This window comes from Triticum dicoccoides, unplaced genomic scaffold (assembly GCF_002162155.2).
Source record: "Triticum dicoccoides isolate Atlit2015 ecotype Zavitan unplaced genomic scaffold, WEW_v2.0 scaffold79288, whole genome shotgun sequence".
Lineage (NCBI taxonomy): Eukaryota > Viridiplantae > Streptophyta > Magnoliopsida > Poales > Poaceae > Triticum > Triticum dicoccoides.
This window is the reverse complement of record NW_021300361.1, coordinates 1-16,823: the sequence shown is the minus strand read 5'-3', so window position 1 is coordinate 16,823 and position 16,823 is coordinate 1. Positions and strand designations below refer to the sequence as shown.

Genomic DNA, 16,823 nt, shown 5'->3' with positions numbered 1-16,823 from the left:
CGTCGCCGCCGCCCCGCAGCTCCGCCCCGCCCGGCTCCGTCCGCCACCGCCCCGGCCGCACGCCGCCGCCGCTCTCCGATGGCGCCGAAGAAGACGCCGAAGGGCAAGTCGGGCTTCTTCGGCGTGAGGCAGAAGCCCTTCGGTAACTGGGGTGTGGAGTTCTCCGACACCGGAAGGCGTTGGTGGATCGACACGTACCCCTCCGCCCACGAGGCCGCGTGTGCCTACGACGTGGCGGTGTGGCGTGCCGAGAGGCCTCGGTCGCACCTCAACTTTCCAAAGATCGAGAGTCGGGCGGAAGCGGAGATGCTTGTGCCGCAAGGCATCAACATGAAGAAGATCATGACGAAGAAGAAGAAGACCAAGAAGCCGTCGGTTGTCGTCAGTGCTGGCGAGACCGACGAGGAGGCGATGGCGAGGTTTGCTCGGGAGCATCCGGAGTACGTCCAGGCCGAGCTGGAGTACTACTAGAAGCGTGAGGCGGAGCAGAAGAAGAAGGGGCCGAAGAAGGAGGACGAGGCCGGTCCCTCGATGGTGATCCCCATCGAGTCCTCTTCCGAGGATGACTGGGCAGACTTCTCGGACGACGAGGAGGAGGAGGGGTGCGACGACCCGACGAAGGAGGAGTTCTGGGCGCAGTTCCGCAACTCCGACGATGAGGAGTAGTTTATCTAGTAGTTTGAATAAGTAGTAGTTGAAGTTCATGTATGAAATTATGTTGAATTTGATGTTTAAACTACGTTGAATGGACTAGTAGTACGTCGTTTGCATCTTCATTTTTGACCATCTATTGGAGTTGCTTTTTTGGACCATCAATTTGGATTATCTGTTGGAGTTAAGCTTTTTTCGAAGCTTCAAAACGCATTTTTTGATGGTCCAAATTTTACATCTCTGATTTTGGACCGCCAAAATTTAGACCATCTATTGGAGATGCTCTTATCCTTTTAAGGTAGCGAGATGGCAATGGATATTTGAAGCTAAGGAATCTGAATTCCTTGCCACCTGAACCACATGGAGCTGTACCTATCTTCTTTCATTACTAGATTATTATAGCTTCTGTTTCTTTTCCCACATGATTAGATGTTCGCTAATGCACCCATAAGCCAAGGGAGATCAAACCATGGTGCATCTCCCTGAATACACTTGCATTCATCCAGGACGCGGATTTTGTCTAACTAGTTGCGCGCATAACTCGTATCCTTGCCGTCCATCTCCGGTGCAGTCAAATCAACCTGCCCCACTGCTGTCCCAGCCATGCAGCGTATTCCCGAGCATGTGATTGTTTTGGTGTACGTATATGGAGATGTATTGCATCGGTTGTGGGCCAGCTGTCTATAGATTCTCCTGCCAACTAGTACTGCTAGGCTACTTTCTTTAGTCTCTTCCCGTGCGCAGCGACGTGCTATACCCGTGCTCGTTTATCCACAATACACGTTACGTTTGAGGTTAGAGGATGCCGGATAATTAATGACCCGTAGCTGTTTAACACAGATGTTAATTACGTCGCGGTACAAGCCAAGCCATTTTCCGTATATTCGCCATAAAGTTCTGTTGAGAAACACAGTAAAGTTCAGCGGGGCAGAGCGCACAGTACCCCTCCCTCCCCCCACACCTCCGCAGCTTTCCTCCCCTTTATCCATCTCCTCCGCCACTCAGCTCCTCCACCGCCGTGGCGCCGATTCAGAGACACTGCCGACGGCGGTGTGGCAGATCGAACTGGGGCAAGTTGATCCGGCAAAGCATATAGGTAACAAATCAACAGAACTCGTCAAACCCGTACCAGATCGGAAATATCCATCTCGATACTGATCTATATTCATCTCATATTCCCCAATTCTTTGCTGAGCTATGCTAAAAAAACGGGGGCGGAGGACGCGGCCACCTGGTTGGCGTCAACGGCGAGCGTCCGACAGGCCGTCAGTCTCATTCAGTTTTCTGTCGCCCCGCCCTAGATGAAGGTCAGGGGAATTACTTATACACCACCACTTACTGCTCTTTTTGTGATTGATTATTTTACTTCAGTTTCATGGAAACCACTTTCTGATTGTCATTATAGTTCGTATACGAGCCACTTAAGATGATGTACTCCCCATATGTGATTCTAGTACAAATGTTCAGCAGCGCTGCCTCGAATTTTTTTAACTTGATATACTAATTTGTTTAAGCGAAAACACTTTCAAAAATTGGGGAGTATACACACACTACCCGTGGAAACCGTTTTTGGGTCCGCAGGAGAAGAATCGTGTAATAGATGGGTTGGAAAGTCATTGTAATATGTTGTTATCGTCAGTCTAAAATGCAGAGTTCTGGATAAAATCCACAACGATGTGAATTTGGGCATAGTTTTTTCAAACACCTATAGGCCATAACGGATTGCACCAAATGGTTAAAGCTTTAATTTACTAAATCTTACAGTCCGCTAAATTCAGTTTTCTTGACTGCCCAAAAGCATAAAGCTTGCAGATTAGGACGTCCCATACATATAAAAGTTCAAACTGCAGCTTCGATTCTCGACCAAACAAGCGCAGATAGTTTGCTAGAGCAATAATCATCACGCATCCTCCTTGTTCCTAACAAGGCACTTCTTGTATCTCTCAGGCAAGTGTCCAATGTTCCCCTCCAGTCCAAGCACATCTACCAGTATGTTCATCCTGGAATGGAGCACCCCGTCGTGTTGCTGTATAGGAACAAATCATGAACTATCAGTTCATAATCACAGTGTTTCAGCAATATAAAAATAAAACAATTGTCACAGCTTCGTCCGAACCGGGTTCAGGTCCCTCTTGAATTTGCTTCCCATCCAATTCCGGCCATAGTGCAGTGCATATACCCCGCTGTCTGGCCTGCGAAAGGTCGGATAAAATGTAAACACATGTGCTTAAGACCCCCCCTCACAACATCATTGCGATTAGTTTTGAGTTGTCGACATTACCCGCTGCATAGACCAACGTTTATCCCTTTCGGGAACACTGTATTCCATCTCGTCATGTCAGGAGCCCAACCTTGAAAAAATGCTTGAATGCACCTTTGCAATGCTTCATGAAGATTGTCTGCAACCTTTCTGTGCCTACTCTGGATGACTTTGTCAGACTCGTCTCCGTTGTTAATTGTTGGGTCAAGAACGATTATCCTCCTCTTTACAAAATCCCAAATGTAGGTCGACCATGTGAAGTTGAACTTGACGTTGAGTAAGAACTAGAGAATAAATCAAACATGTATGTGCATCAAAATACCCGTCCTATATATAGAAAAATCTAGGCATGATATCTAGGCATGAAAAATCTAGACAGAATTACCTCAGTGCATCTGTGCACGTCATACTTGATATGTTCCCCAATAAACATGTCCTGCACATACCTCACAATCACGTCTCCTCTGCTCACATGGTTCTGTCAAATCAAACAACGAATCATTAGGCAGAGCTGCTTGATCATATCAAAAATACATATTACTTAAGCATAAAATGCGGTCCTCACCACAAAGTCTGGCTCGAGCCAATGTCGCCAGCACCCTTCATCTTTAGCCAATGCAAAAGTGTAGTCAATCTGCTGATATCTTCTAACTACTATTGTCATCAAATCATTATCTATCACACCCCCTTCCGAAAGGTTCGTCCTGATTCGCTTGGCAGAGAGCTCGATGTATTTTGGCTGAGTGCTTATAACCCAATTGCTGCAAATGTAAAAACACACGATAATGTGAGAATCGCTTGTGACAAGCACCCCAGAAAAAGATTGAAATCTATGGAAATATTGCTGGATGCCGCATAAATAGTACATACTCTTTCCTTGCAGATGCGGGCTCCTTCATAAACATCTTGAAGACCTTTTCAACATTAGCTGGTGCTCTTAGGGGAGGATCGTACCCCAGAACAAAAGGGGACCGTGCAGCCTTGCCTGGCTTAACTGTTCTTTTTCGTTGTGGCTGTGTACTGAGGCCATCTTGTGTCTGTGGAACGTTCAGGTTGATTGCTGCCTCCTCCATCTCCTCACGTACGTCCAACTCTTGTGCCGCGATCTCCCTGTTCAGGCTAACAGGTGTTGTTCCCGCCGCCTTATTCGGCTCTATCGCCCTGTGCACAGGAGTGCATATTATGTCAAGCCCTGAGCCTGCAATGCACATTTTCCCAACATCAGCATGATCCAAATACAGCATCACACAGTGTGTTAGTGTTATTCATTACATGTTCTATCACCTTGGAGTTCATTTTTCCCATATGTTGATACAGGTGTTGTGTTAGCTGATGGCACGGAGCTCGTACCTGCAACTATTGACAAAGTATGTTAGGTACAGGAATATTGAAAGATGACTGGCGAAGTATGGTACATCCCATGGGACAAAATCAATTTACCTTCTGGTGTCACCGCTCTACTGAAATCATCCATCAGGTCTTTGCTCCTAAAACCTGTGAAATCTATTTTGAATCTGCTTGGACCGGCCTGGGCAGTGTGATGCTGAATGTGGAACGGTTGTTGAGTTTTAGCCACAACTGACAATTCCCTTCCCGGTGATAGGACTGGCCCAGCATTATCTATTCCGAGGTCATATGAGGGAACCTCTGTGTTAAGCGCTGCATTAGGGCCATATACCCATTGCCTACCATCTGCTGCTTTGGCCTGGATTGGCATTTGTTCATGCACCACAGTGTCATTTGTTACTTCATTGTCTTGGTCTGCTGCCACGACCAGTCCTTCCAGATTCTTAATCGCCGGGTCAGGATCCTCCTCTGTCTCTTCGACCCTTGCTCTTTTCGGGGAACCACCCCGTTGACTGTCATTTGACCTATGGATAGGATTACCATCATCTACATTCCGTTTATCTGTATTCACAGGACAAATGGCCGAACGTGGTGAAAATGGCGCCTCTTCTCCGGACTCTTCAGGTGAGACATCATCACCTGTATCGTCAATACAAAGGTATCAATTACAAGCACAACATATGATTCATCAAGTCCTGGTCCATTTAATTTTGGTCATATTCATAGCATAACTCGTTTACCTTGGTAGTCTTGTTCCCTTGGCCTTTTGTTGTTCTGCCTTACAGTTTCTGATATTTCATCAATATCTGCGAGCATCTTAGAGGTCTCTTCTTCAATGAAAATGTCAGTCTCCCTCACAACACCATCCCACCCATCCGCGTGCTTTTTGTTTATCTTGGCCCCTTATTTAGACGCCGCTTGCAACGCTGCTCGGCATCTAGATGAATATTGGCCCACTTTTTCCACAAGTATAGTAACAATCTGATATTACACAAAACGGAAATCAGCACTGAATGTACATCATGCAGCATTCTGAACACACTAGCACGTAGGTCAATATGTATATTGCGATAACTTTAGTACCTCCTCGATCATCGGTGCTCTTTGATATCTGCTTGACCCGGCTCCGATATCAGCAATCTTGCCAATGAAGGACATTGAGGCTCTGTTCCTGCTATAGCACACTGTGTGCGCCGGCCTCGGCTGAACAACAAATATTCACTGCAAGTTAGTTGCAAACATAATGCAAAGATAACATCTGAAAAACAACCAAAATGAGTAGGGTCAACGTTTAGGACTGTACCAGAAGTAGTCCGTATATAACAATATCTGCGTTCTTTCCTGCGCTTGTGTCCTTTTCAATAACCATGTTAATCTTTTTCTGATCATAGACCTTGCATCTTGGGAAGACGTCGTGTGGTAGGTTCTCGTCCTCAAGATCAAGATTGTCCAGATAGAACACCTGTGGCATTATTTATCTACAATATTAGTCATCACATATGCATCTTCGTATGCACAAGACTCAAACCAGCTTAGTTTACCCATACCTGAATGAAGAAAGTGCAACCAGAGATGTTTGATTTAACTTTGCCCCCAAGGAGCTCTGACTTGACCCTCCCAGCTGATAGAAGCACTTCCTCCCGGACATACTTACCCCAGTTGTACATGTGTATGAGATCAGGGGTGTGCAGACCTCCCCAGTATTCTGTCAGGAAGTAGTTGTGCTTCAACGGTGGCGCGAGAACATATGTAACTGCACATACAACATAGGCAACCTTGAAAGCATCAGAGTCTGCCTTGGTTATTGCCCTACCATATTCCTTCTTCACGATTTCCTCAATCACTGAGATCCTTGTTTCACTGATGCTTATCCCTAGTGTTTGCCTAACTGAAGATAATACATGGGGTGCTGGATTCTTGTTTATAGTTGCTCCCTCTCCGGGCACACCTAGAACCCTCTCAACGTCTTTGTCATCAAATGGAGTGTCCCTTCTACCATCCACAATTATTGCTGAAGCTTTTTCATCAACCTTGCTGAGAACCCACATTTGCTGGTGCCTATTGGTCCTGGTAATTTTCGGCAGATGCATTAGACCACCTAATTTCATCTCCTCAACAAGCCTTTTTTTCTCCTCTGACAAAACATCATTCAGCTTCTTAAACCTCTTCACGCTGCCCCTGGAGTTTATCGCACATGTTCCCCCCTTTTTTTCCCTTTCCGCAACCGTCAGACTCGGATTCATCATCTATTGGACCCGCTTCAGTAGTTGGGTACGCATCAAATGCATCTAAGTCATCTTCATTCGATTCTTGGTACATTGATCTTGACGAGTCTGATGCCATGAGCTGTAGCGAAAATATAAGCATGAGAATTGATTCATAACTCTGCAAAATGAATGTAATTGCATGATGCCACAGACCCTAAAGTTTAATGCAGGCCAAAACATCTGAATGTAATAACAAATGCATAATCATGTTTCATGAACAACTCATTTACCCTGGTTTGTATAACCTTGATGGTCAACAATGGTAAGTGGCGGTTCAATTCATATTCAAAATGTTGGTTTAAGTTTGAATTGCATGAGCACCTTACTCTATCACACTTTAAAAATTATGACCCCAATGTTATTCCCCAACAGCTATGCCTGAAGCAAATTAGCGCTAGTTGTACGAGCATGTACTATGAACTGTTAAATGGGGCTGGTTTACGTATCAGGAGTGTAGCCATCGGGAATTGAAGATCCATGCACAACTAAACGACCCTTATTGAAATAACCCGCAGAAACACCCTGGACCACCTTAGTTTGGGTAGCAAAAAGTAACGGATAAACATAGATACAGACTCTGCTGCCCTAACTGATGCACTAATAGGTGGGGAATCAGCTTCCATAAATTCATGCGTTTCAAAAGGATCCAGCTAGGATGAACTGCAAAGAACGACTAGCTGGTAGGTGGGAAATTGAAGTTTGATGCACATTTAAACGCCCCTTCATGAAATAACTCCCATAAAACACCTCGGAATGTCTTAGTTTGGATGGTAAAAAGTAATGTAAAAAGGTAGGTTCAGACTCTGATGCCCTAACTGAAACACTATTAGGTGGGGAAACAGTAAACATAGATTCATGCATTTCCAAATAATCTAGCTAGTATGAACTGCGAAGAACAGCGAGCTGGTTCCACCCAAACTTGGGGTGTAAACCAAATCGTTATAACAAGCTCAGAACAATTTCTTCTCTCATGAGCGGGGGCTAACATGCATAGCAGGTGGATCTGCGTTCTTTATCGAGGGGGAGAACAAGGAGCCTGGGTCATACCTTTTGCAAATCTTTATCCCCAACTTGCTATAGTTCTTGGACCTGCGCTCGAACAGAGATGAGTAGCTGCTCTTGCTCTCTGTCCAGGAGGCTGTCGGTGTGGAGGGGAACGAAACAAAGACCTTGGCCCTTGCCCCCAGCACTCACCCACAGCTTTTACCACGTTGCTGCCTGGTGGGCTGGCCCACAGCTGCTGGAGAGAGAACAGTTGTTTTAGGCTGGCATAGTAAAGATTTGCAAGATACTTTTGTTACTTCCGGATGCAGTACACAAGGACGATAACTATCATCTCAGCGCGTCTTATGCCACCTCAACTCTCTCAATACTGAATTATTAGGATTTTTTTCAAACACGTGGATAATGCTTACTAATCCATTCTGAAATGAAATAGTACAGTGATATATAAATTGCTGACTGACAACTGCTACCACTGCTTGATACACTACATCAGGCACTGAGCTTTTAGTAGGAAACACAACTTCCAAGCTCCTAACAAGTGGACACTTAAAAAGCACTAAGATACAAATAGATGGTGTATGGGCCACCAAATCTCTAGGTCAATGACATCCGTCTCACTTAGCCACCCATGCAGACGTGATCGCTACGATTGCAGCCACTGGTGCAGTAGCCACTAAAGCCATCTGGAGTGCCTTGTTCGTCCTCTTGAGCTTCCTTATCTCAGCATATGCCTCCTCGAGCTCTTCATAAACCTCGTCCAGCTTCTCCTCGCACCTCTCGTGACGAGTCTTGTGGTAGTTGGCAAGATCAACAGCAGATTGGTAACGCTGGTTCGTGTACCTGTCGAGGTCATCCTCCCAGAGGTACACTTCGCAAAACCTGGCACCTTGTACCTGCACACACATGATACAATGGACAGAGGAAATGGTATTAGAGAAAAAGGGTCGATATGTGCATAGATGGGGACTGTATTTACCAAAAGCTCACATTGTAATTGACACAGTTCAGATAGAACTTGTCGCGCCTAGCCACCAAGGATCCACTGCGCCTTGCGCATTGCCTGCCACACGCACAGTGCAACCTGTGGAAGGTCTGCACGCTGGCCATCCCACTGCTTCTCGTGCACTAGGAGAATGGATTATGGCTGGAAGCAGGTTCTCTACAGAATTGCTGTGAGTTCGTTGTCAAGTGTTGTCTTTCCCATGGAGCTCACACCCCTTTTTGTAGAGAACCTTGTGTAACTGTACATTAACTTTCCCATTACTCCTGCTCCTAACACGCGCAGGAGCCAACTATGTAGTCATTTATCTGTCAGGCTGCATTTCACTGTTCATGCCACTTCGCCAGCAGTGCATGTCCAGTCCCAGCTTTATGCGCGTGCTGTACTGGCACTCCGGGAGGGAGTGATTCCTGCATGTGCTTCTGGCCTGAATCTCTCACTTCGGATGGAGCTCACGGGTGTGCTTTGCATCGCAGGGGAAGCTAGCAAAATGTCAGCGTCAAATATAACAGGTTAATCGGATCATCCATAATCAGTGTGGCCGATGATGAGTCAATAACACTCAAGTCTCGTAGTGAAGGCTCTAAATAACAGTGTTAAGTTATGTGGCCGCTGACAAAAAAGTTCTTTAAATTTTGTTAAGTTCTGCGGCTGGCAACAAGAAAGTTCTTTAAAATCTGTTCCCGTGCCCACTTGGCTCCCTGGTATCCACATGTGGCCTACAGTAGCATATATTAGCCACGTGCCTGCTCCCATTGTGTTGACATTGGATTCCATCCATGCATGAGAGGTGGATAGGTGCCTCCTCCCCCGGTAGATGCCTCCCTTGGCCACCCTTCTGGCCGCACCATGCGTCTCAGCTCTGTGACTATTGACTGATGTGCACATCGCCATGCCTTGGCCGTACTGGGCCGCGCCGCGCGGGTACTAGTACGCTGCGCATGGGCATTAGTATAAGGTGGCGTGCCCCTCCACCCTCACAGCTTCATCTTTGTCATGGCAAATCGAGCCAACTCTACCCCTGAGCTGTTCACCGGCCAAGTAATTATGGATCCGCGCCCCAACTCATCTGGTACATCGTCCATCAATGTAAGCCCATGTTGCATCTAATCTTGTGGTGGTGTTCAAAGTAGAATGTTTAATATCTTATATAATCTCTGCTCCTCAACTCCACAGACCGCTCCATCGTCTCTAAGGCCCCTAACTATTAAGATGCTGCTTGATTCTTTCTTCGAGGACACTGAACGCTATCCATTGATCATCGACGGCATGCCAGTGTCATCGGTAGGATCACACGCACACATATTTAGGGTCATATATTATCATGTAATCGTATGAACTATTTCTGAATTAAATTCAGGTGGATCTGATAGGCATGGTCAGAAACAAATCACTCAGCATGGATCACTGCACGTTCGGCCTATATGATGGCACTGGGTCCGTTAATGTATACTTCTGGTAAGATATTAATCAAGACACGTTGCTTACATACTCCTAGTGGGGTAACCAGATTTTAGAGTGCAAATATTAAAGACATTATTTGACCATCCTTGTTGACACCAGGTTTGATGGCCGTCAAGACTCCAAGGATGCTTGGTCGTTCAAGTCAGCACATATTTTTCATTATTAACACCTTCGGTTATTCCATTGCAGTTATGTTCACATCATACCTTCTCACTCATTTTCTTCTTACAAACAGCGAAGGCATGTATGTACGTGTTGTTGGGAGGGCTACCAGTTTGGAGCAATTTTTCCAAATCAAAGCCTACATGGTCAGGTGAATGATCGAGTTGTTAGTCTCCAAATTTCCAAAATGCATGAATTTTTCATTATCAGTGTGCTTGATTGCATATTGTCTTCAATTTCTATATGCCAGGACCGTAAAGAACTTCAATGATATAACCCATCACTTTATCTACTGCATCAAGGCCCATATCGATATTTCTAAGCAGAGCAGACTAAAGGTTTGAGTTGCTAACCCATCACTTTATCTACTTCATCTTGCTTATTATTCCATCGTCTCTAACTGAAAAACTGTGTATATTAAGCTTCAGGAAAATTCCGTTGCCACCCCGTCGGCATCAACCGTCATGCCAAGGTATCAGATTGCTCCGAGCCAGATACCAGAAGATTGCAGCTTTGAGGATAAGATATTTTCCATTTTGCGCGACCCAGCATACCGGTGAGCACGCCGACCCCCCCTCCCCATCCGCTATTTCCCCGATGTGCAATAGAGTTCTGCACGTTAACAACATAAAGTTCTGTATGCAGTGACATGGATCATGGGGTAAGTCTAAAGCTGCTTCGCAGCGCACTTGGCGCAAGTCAAGACGATATCATGTAATGAAAAATTCCAACTGTTTTTTTGAAAACATGCCAAATGTCATTCCTGAATACTTGCCTAATAAAAGTGACTCGTGCGGTGATGCTTGTTATTTCAATTTCAGAAAGTAATAATAGAGCAAATCCGACTCGGTGAGATGTACACTACTATCGATGAACGCCATTTCAAGTCTTCAAACTGAAGACGTTCATTGTATCGTCGCAATGCTATGGGTGATACTTCGTTTTTGTCACCAGCCCCAACGCCCCCCTTGCAAATCTGCTGGTTTCAGACTAATTAGGCCCGTATTATTTTTGTAATAATAATTATCAACTCAGTGATATTATCTTGCTAGGGCTTTTTGTACCCCATTGGGAAGGATTATTTTGCACTTCATTGCTCCACATGTTTGTGTAAAGATGTAATCCCACTCCTTGATTAATCTGGTTCTAGAGATAGTGCCACTATTCCCTGCTCACACAGCTACGCTACCAACTCCTGTTCACTCCTGTTTCCTCTCCATTCACCTTCTGTTCCTTCCTGTTTCCTCTCCATCCAGCTACCAACTCCCACCCTCGCTTGTTCATGTCCAGCATCATTCCCACATCGGTCCTTGACAATGACAAACTTCTGGTAGAAATCCTTACTAGGCTATCATGCACTCGTTCACTTATTCGCAGCTCAGCTGTTAATCCCCAATGGATGTCTGTATCTAGATCTCAGTCTTTCCTTCAGGCGTATTCTCGTTGCAATCGTCCGGCAGTGCTCGGATTCTTGGCAGAGTTCGAGCGTGGTTATAGTCTCCATTTTCGTGTTGTGGATGCATTAGCTTTTCAAGGTGAGTCGACTAGAGCTCTGCTTCGTTCCCGTATAGATGATTATTCCCTATCACAGAAACGCATACTAGCATCTGAATCTGGTGAGCTGCTAGTAAGTATTATCAACCCTCCCTTCGTTTCCTCTGAAACGGGCGAGACTGTCGTCGATGGCTACTACACCTTGTTCCCTAGCTCGTTTCCACCAGTATACTACTTTGTTGCGTCTCGTATCCCTCGAGTCCCTCGCATGCATGGCCAGCACAACCCAAACTTTTACGGCCAATTTGGCATTCTGCCAGCAGCCGGCCAGATCGAGTTCTCTTTCTTTGTCAAGGACGCAGCCGGCCCTTTTCTGAAAACATACGATGGTATTAAATTCAGGTCTAAATCTGATTTCCACGTATATGTATGTGTTTTCAGAGGTGGTGTTTGGTCAAGATTTGTGTCGGCTCCTTTTGAATATCGTTCTCCTTGCATCTTTCACTTAGATCCTTACTCCGTTTTAGCCGGGAGCTCATTATACATGATGTATGTCGTGGGCATGATCATCTGTTTCGACATTCCTAGCTCTACGTTCACTGTTGTCCATCTACCAATATCAGCCAGATCTTGTTTTGACTACAGTGTTTCCCTAAACGAGTCTGGCATCTTGTCTCTTGTTAACTGTTCACATGGCTTGCTCAATACGTGGCTGCTTCAACTAGTACACGGCCGCTTGCAGTGGAGCAGTTGCTCAAGATTAGATTTAGTAAAGGCATTTTCTAGCAGGGGTGGACCTACCATATGGCAGTCTGCATTTGGCATGGAGTACGGGGAGGTTGGCCCTGGTGATTTCTACTCCGTTCATCAGCCAGCAAGAACTCATCAGTTGTTCTGCTAACCTTCGCATTCGACCATGGCATGTTTGTCGTGGACACTGTTAACGACACTGTTAATGAGGTTCACTGATTGCCCGAGGATGGAGACATGAGGCAAGCATTCCCCTTGACGGAGCGTTGGCCACCGACTTTCCGTGACTGAAGACTCCGCCACTGTTTGTTCAACAACTATCATGGTCCAACCATTATGTTGTGTATGTAATGGGATCCTTGTGTCCATGATACTATTGTATTGCATTTGTAATGAACTCGGTGTGTCCATGAGACTATGATTTTGCATTCCCCCCTGCTTGTAACAGATGAACAATTGAGGAACCATAATCTATGTATCGGTTTTTCACTTCGCCTCATATATAATTTAGGTTGTTTTATATTTCGTGAATGTGGATCGTAATGGCTTCCTGCTATCTAAAGTCATCCTTCTCGAACTACATGAGTAATAGTTGTGTCGAACAGAAGATCATGTTTTGACGAACTTCCTTCGTTTTGGTCAAAACAAGCACCGGTCGTGGGCGTGTAAAGTACTATAGCCGGCCGAAGTTGAGATACATGTGCATTGATATCATTTGCTAGAGTCTTTCATCTTGATTACTATAACCGGGCCGGGGTTAAAATATATGTGCATTGCCATCTTGATTACTAAAACCGGGCCGGCGTGTAAAGTACTATAGCCCGGGCCGAGGTTATGATACACGCGCATTGATATCAACTTCTTCATCTCGATTCACATATGAGAGCTATTCATCTATGAGTAGTGAACTATATATTGGAGCCTTGTAACATTAACGGATCACACGAGCACTAGTCATCGTGCATTTCCCTGATCACACACTAAAGTACTTCATCCCGAATTGCATGAGCACCAGTCACCGGTTACTAAAGTACTATTTTCGGGCCTAATACCGGGCCAGAGTTAAAATACATGTGCATTGCCATCAATTGCCAAAGTCCTTCGGTTTGGTTAAAACATGCACCGGTCATGGGCGTGTAAAGTACTATAGCCGGCCGAATCTGACATACATGTGCATTGTTATCATTTGCTAAAAGCTTTCATTTGAACAACCCGAACACCGCGCATGAGTGTGTTTCCTTGGATCGCATGATAAAGTTCTTCACCTCGAATCACACGAGCACTAGTCATCGATGGGTAAAGTACTATTGCCGAGAGCTTAGTAAAAGTATCGTGCATTTCTTGAATCACATGCTGAGTGATTGGTTACTTTAGTATTATTTTCTGGCCTTGTAACATTAATGGGGCGGGAAACAAAACATGCCGCAACACCGACTGAAGCATGCATATCATTAAAATATCATTAGTACTAGCCACATTACCGCCACGAGTATGCTTCGGTGACACCGACATCTACTGCTAAAGTCCTTCACTCAGAACGACATGAGCACCGGTCACGCGGGTGTAAAGTACTATAACCGGCCCGAAGTCAACATACATGTGCATTGATATCATTGGATAAAGTCCTTCGTTCCGATCAAAACAAGCACCGGTCATGCGTGTTTAAAGTAATATAGTCGAGGGCGAAGTTAACATACATGTGCATCGGTATCAAGTACTAAAGTCCTTCATATTTAATGAAACGAGCACTGGTCCTGTGTGTGTAAAGTACTATAGCCCGGGCCGAGGTTATGATACACGCGCATTGATATCAACTTCTTCATCTCAATTCACATATGAGAGCTATTCATCTATGAGTAGTGAACTATATATTGGAGCCTTGTAACATTAACGGATCACACGAGCACTAGTCATCGTGCATTTCCCTGATCACACACTAAAGTACTTCATCCCGAATTGCATGAGCACCAGTCACCGGTTACTATAGTACTATTTTCGGGCCTAATACCGGGCCGGAGTTAAAATACATGTGCATTGCCATCAATTGCCAAAGTCCTTCGGTTTGGTTAAAACATGCACCGGTCATGGGCGTGTAAAGTACTATAGCCGGCCGAATCTGACATACATGTGCATTGTTATCATTTGCTAAAAGCTTTCATTTGAACAACCCGAACACCGCGCATGAGTGTGTTTCCTTGGATCGCATGATAAAGTTCTTCACCTCGAATCACACGAGCACTAGTCATCGATGGGTAAAGTACTATTGCCGAGAGCTTAGTCAAAGTATCATGCATTTCTTCAATCACATGCTGAGTGATTGGTTACTTTAGTATTATTTTCTGGCCTTGTAACATTAATGGGGCGGGAAACAAAACATGCCGCAACACCGACTGAAGCATGCATATCATTAAAATATCATTAGTACTAGCCACATTACCGCCACGAGTATGCTTCGGTGACACCGATATCTACTGCTAAAGTCCTTCACTCAGAACGACATGAGCACCGGTCACGCGGGTGTAAAGTACTATAACCGGCCCGAAGTCAACATACATGTGCATTGATATCTTTGGATAAAGTCCTTCGTTCCGATCAAAACGAGCACCGGTCATGCGTGTTTAAAGTAATATAGTCGAGGGCGAAGTAAACATACATGTGCATCGGTATCAAGTACTAAAGTCCTTCATATTTAATGAAACGAGCACTGGTCCTGTGTGTGTAAAGTACTATAGGCCGGGCCGAGGTTATGATACACGCGCATTGATATCAACTTCTTCATCTTGATTCACACATGAGAGCTATTCATCTATGAGTAGTGAACTATATATTGGAGCCTTGTAACATTAACGGATCACACGAGCACTAGTCATCGTGCATTTCCCTGATCACACACTAAAGTACTTCATCCCGAATTGCATGAGCACCAGTCACCGGTTACTAAAGTACTATTTTCGGGCCTAATACCGGGCCGGAGTTAAAATACATGTGCATTGCCATCAATTGCCAAAGTCCTTCGGTTTGGTTAAAACATGCACCGGTCATGGGCGTGTAAAGTACTATAGCCGGCCGAATCTGACATACATGTGCATTGTTATCATTTGCTAAAGTCTTTCATTTTGAACAACCCGAACACCGCGCATGAGTGTGTTTCCTTGGATCGCATGATAAAGTTCTTCACCTCGAATCACACGAGCACTAGTCATCGATCGTTAAAGTACTATTGCCGAGAGCTTAGTACAAGTATCGTGCATTTCTTGAATCACATGCTGAGTGACCGGTTACTTAAGTATTATTTTCTGGCCTTGTAACATTAATGGGGCGGGAAACAAAACATGCCGCAACACCGACTGAAGCATGCATATCATTAAAATATCATTAGTACTAGCCACATTACCACCACGAGTATGCTTTGGTGACACCGACATCTACTGCTAAAGTCCTTCACTCAGAACGACATGAGCACCGGTCACGCGGGTGTAAAGTACTATAACCGGCCCGAAGTCAACATACATGTGCATTGATATCATTGGATAAAGTCCTTTGTTCCGAATAAAACGAGCACCGGTCATGCGTGTTTAAAGTAGTATAGTCGAGGGCGAAGCTAACATACATGTGCATCGGTATCAAGTACTAAAGTCCTTCATATTTAATAAAACGAGCACTGGTCCTGTGTGTGTAAAGTACTATAGGCCGGGCCGAGGTTATGATACACGCGCATTGATATCAACTTCTTCATCTCGATTCACACATGAGAGCTATTCATCTATGAGTAGAGAACTATATATTAGAGCCTTGTAACATTAACGGATCACACGAGCACTAGTCATCTAGCATTTCCCTGATCACACACTAAAGTACTTCATCCCGAATTGCATGAGCACCAGTCACCGGTTACTAAAGTACTATTTTCGGGCCTAATACCGGGCCGGAGTTAAAATACATGTGCATTGCCATCAATTGCCAAAGTCCTTCGTTTTGGTTAAAACAAGCACCGGTCATGGGCGTGTATAGTACTATAGCCGGCCGAATCTGACACACATGTGCATTGTTATCATTTGCTAAAGTCTTTCATTTTGAACAACCCGAACACCGCGCATGAGTGTGTTTCCTTGGATCGCATGATAAAGTTCTTCACTTCGAATCACACGAGCACTAGTCATCGATCGTTAAAGTACTATTGGCGAGAGCTTAGTACAAGTATCGTGCATTTCTTGAATCACATGCTGAGTGACCGGTTACTTAAGTATTATTTTCTGGCCTTGTAACATTAATGGGGCGGGAAACAAAACATGCCGCAACAACGACTGAATCATGCATATCATTAAAATATCATTAGTACTAGCCACATTACCACCATGAGTATGCTTCGGTGACACCGACATCTACTGCTAAAGTCCTTCACTCAGAACGACATGAGCACCGG

At 44.9% G+C, this 16,823-nt stretch overlaps 2 protein-coding genes and 1 pseudogene across 16 annotated transcripts; 2 read left to right on the top strand and 1 right to left on the bottom strand.

Annotated features, from left to right (window-relative positions):
• Nucleotides 1-78: 78 nt before the first annotated feature.
• On the top strand, nt 79-666 carry LOC119347895 (annotated as a pseudogene).
• A 914-nt stretch (nt 667-1,580) lies between these two features.
• On the top strand, nt 1,581-11,307 carry LOC119347896 (replication protein A 32 kDa subunit B-like). Of its 15 annotated transcripts, none has more exons than XM_037616384.1 (13): nt 1,581-1,958; nt 3,795-3,992; nt 4,229-4,388; nt 4,515-4,712; nt 4,832-4,882; nt 9,707-9,814; nt 9,904-9,988; nt 10,094-10,135; nt 10,230-10,302; nt 10,407-10,494; nt 10,585-10,712; nt 10,802-10,870; nt 10,977-11,307. In XM_037616384.1, exons 4-13 carry the CDS (start codon nt 4,635-4,637, stop codon nt 11,053-11,055), a joined length of 801 nt encoding a protein of 266 aa, XP_037472281.1. In that variant the 5' UTR covers nt 1,581-1,958; nt 3,795-3,992; nt 4,229-4,388; nt 4,515-4,634; the 3' UTR covers nt 11,056-11,307. The 15 variants fall into 15 exon arrangements, with proteins under 15 accessions (XP_037472281.1, XP_037472280.1, XP_037472275.1 ...); XM_037616383.1 differs by having other exon boundaries at nt 10,579-10,712; XM_037616378.1 differs by having other exon boundaries at nt 1,588-1,958; nt 3,795-3,963; nt 9,891-9,988; nt 10,230-10,307; nt 10,579-10,712.
• Nucleotides 2,305-4,508, bottom strand: LOC119347898. The gene is made up of 8 exons (XM_037616393.1): nt 4,352-4,508; nt 4,196-4,267; nt 3,782-4,109; nt 3,477-3,672; nt 3,297-3,389; nt 2,933-3,195; nt 2,768-2,843; nt 2,305-2,677 (listed from the first exon to the last, which is right to left on the bottom strand). The coding sequence occupies exons 1-8, from the start codon at nt 4,383-4,385 to the stop codon at nt 2,552-2,554; spliced, it is 1,188 nt and encodes a 395-aa protein (XP_037472290.1). The 5' UTR covers nt 4,386-4,508; the 3' UTR covers nt 2,305-2,551.
• Nucleotides 11,308-16,823: the final 5,516 nt, after the last annotated feature.

What these genes read in the sequence shown, in the direction of transcription:
- LOC119347896 (XM_037616380.1), top strand. Translation starts at nt 4,635, where the DNA reads ATGCACCACAGTGTCATTTGTTACTTCATTGTCTTGGTCTGCTGCCAC. An exon ending in TCCAGATTCTTAATCGCCGG is followed by an intron (nt 4,713 to 4,831) that starts GTCAGGATCCTC and finishes CTGTATTCACAG; the next exon opens with GACAAATGGCCGAACGTGGT. An exon ending in TTGCGCGACCCAGCATACCG is followed by an intron (nt 10,713 to 10,801) that starts GTGAGCACGCCG and finishes TTCTGTATGCAG; the next exon opens with TGACATGGATCATGGGGTAA.
- LOC119347898 (XM_037616393.1), bottom strand. Translation starts at nt 4,385, where the DNA reads ATGGATGATTTCAGTAGAGCGGTGACACCAGAAG. An exon ending in TAGAGCGGTGACACCAGAAG is followed by an intron (nt 4,268 to 4,351) that starts GTAAATTGATTT and finishes CTTTGTCAATAG; the next exon opens with TTGCAGGTACGAGCTCCGTG. An exon ending in AACGTTGGTCTATGCAGCGG is followed by an intron (nt 2,844 to 2,932) that starts GTAATGTCGACA and finishes GACCTTTCGCAG; the next exon opens with GCCAGACAGCGGGGTATATG.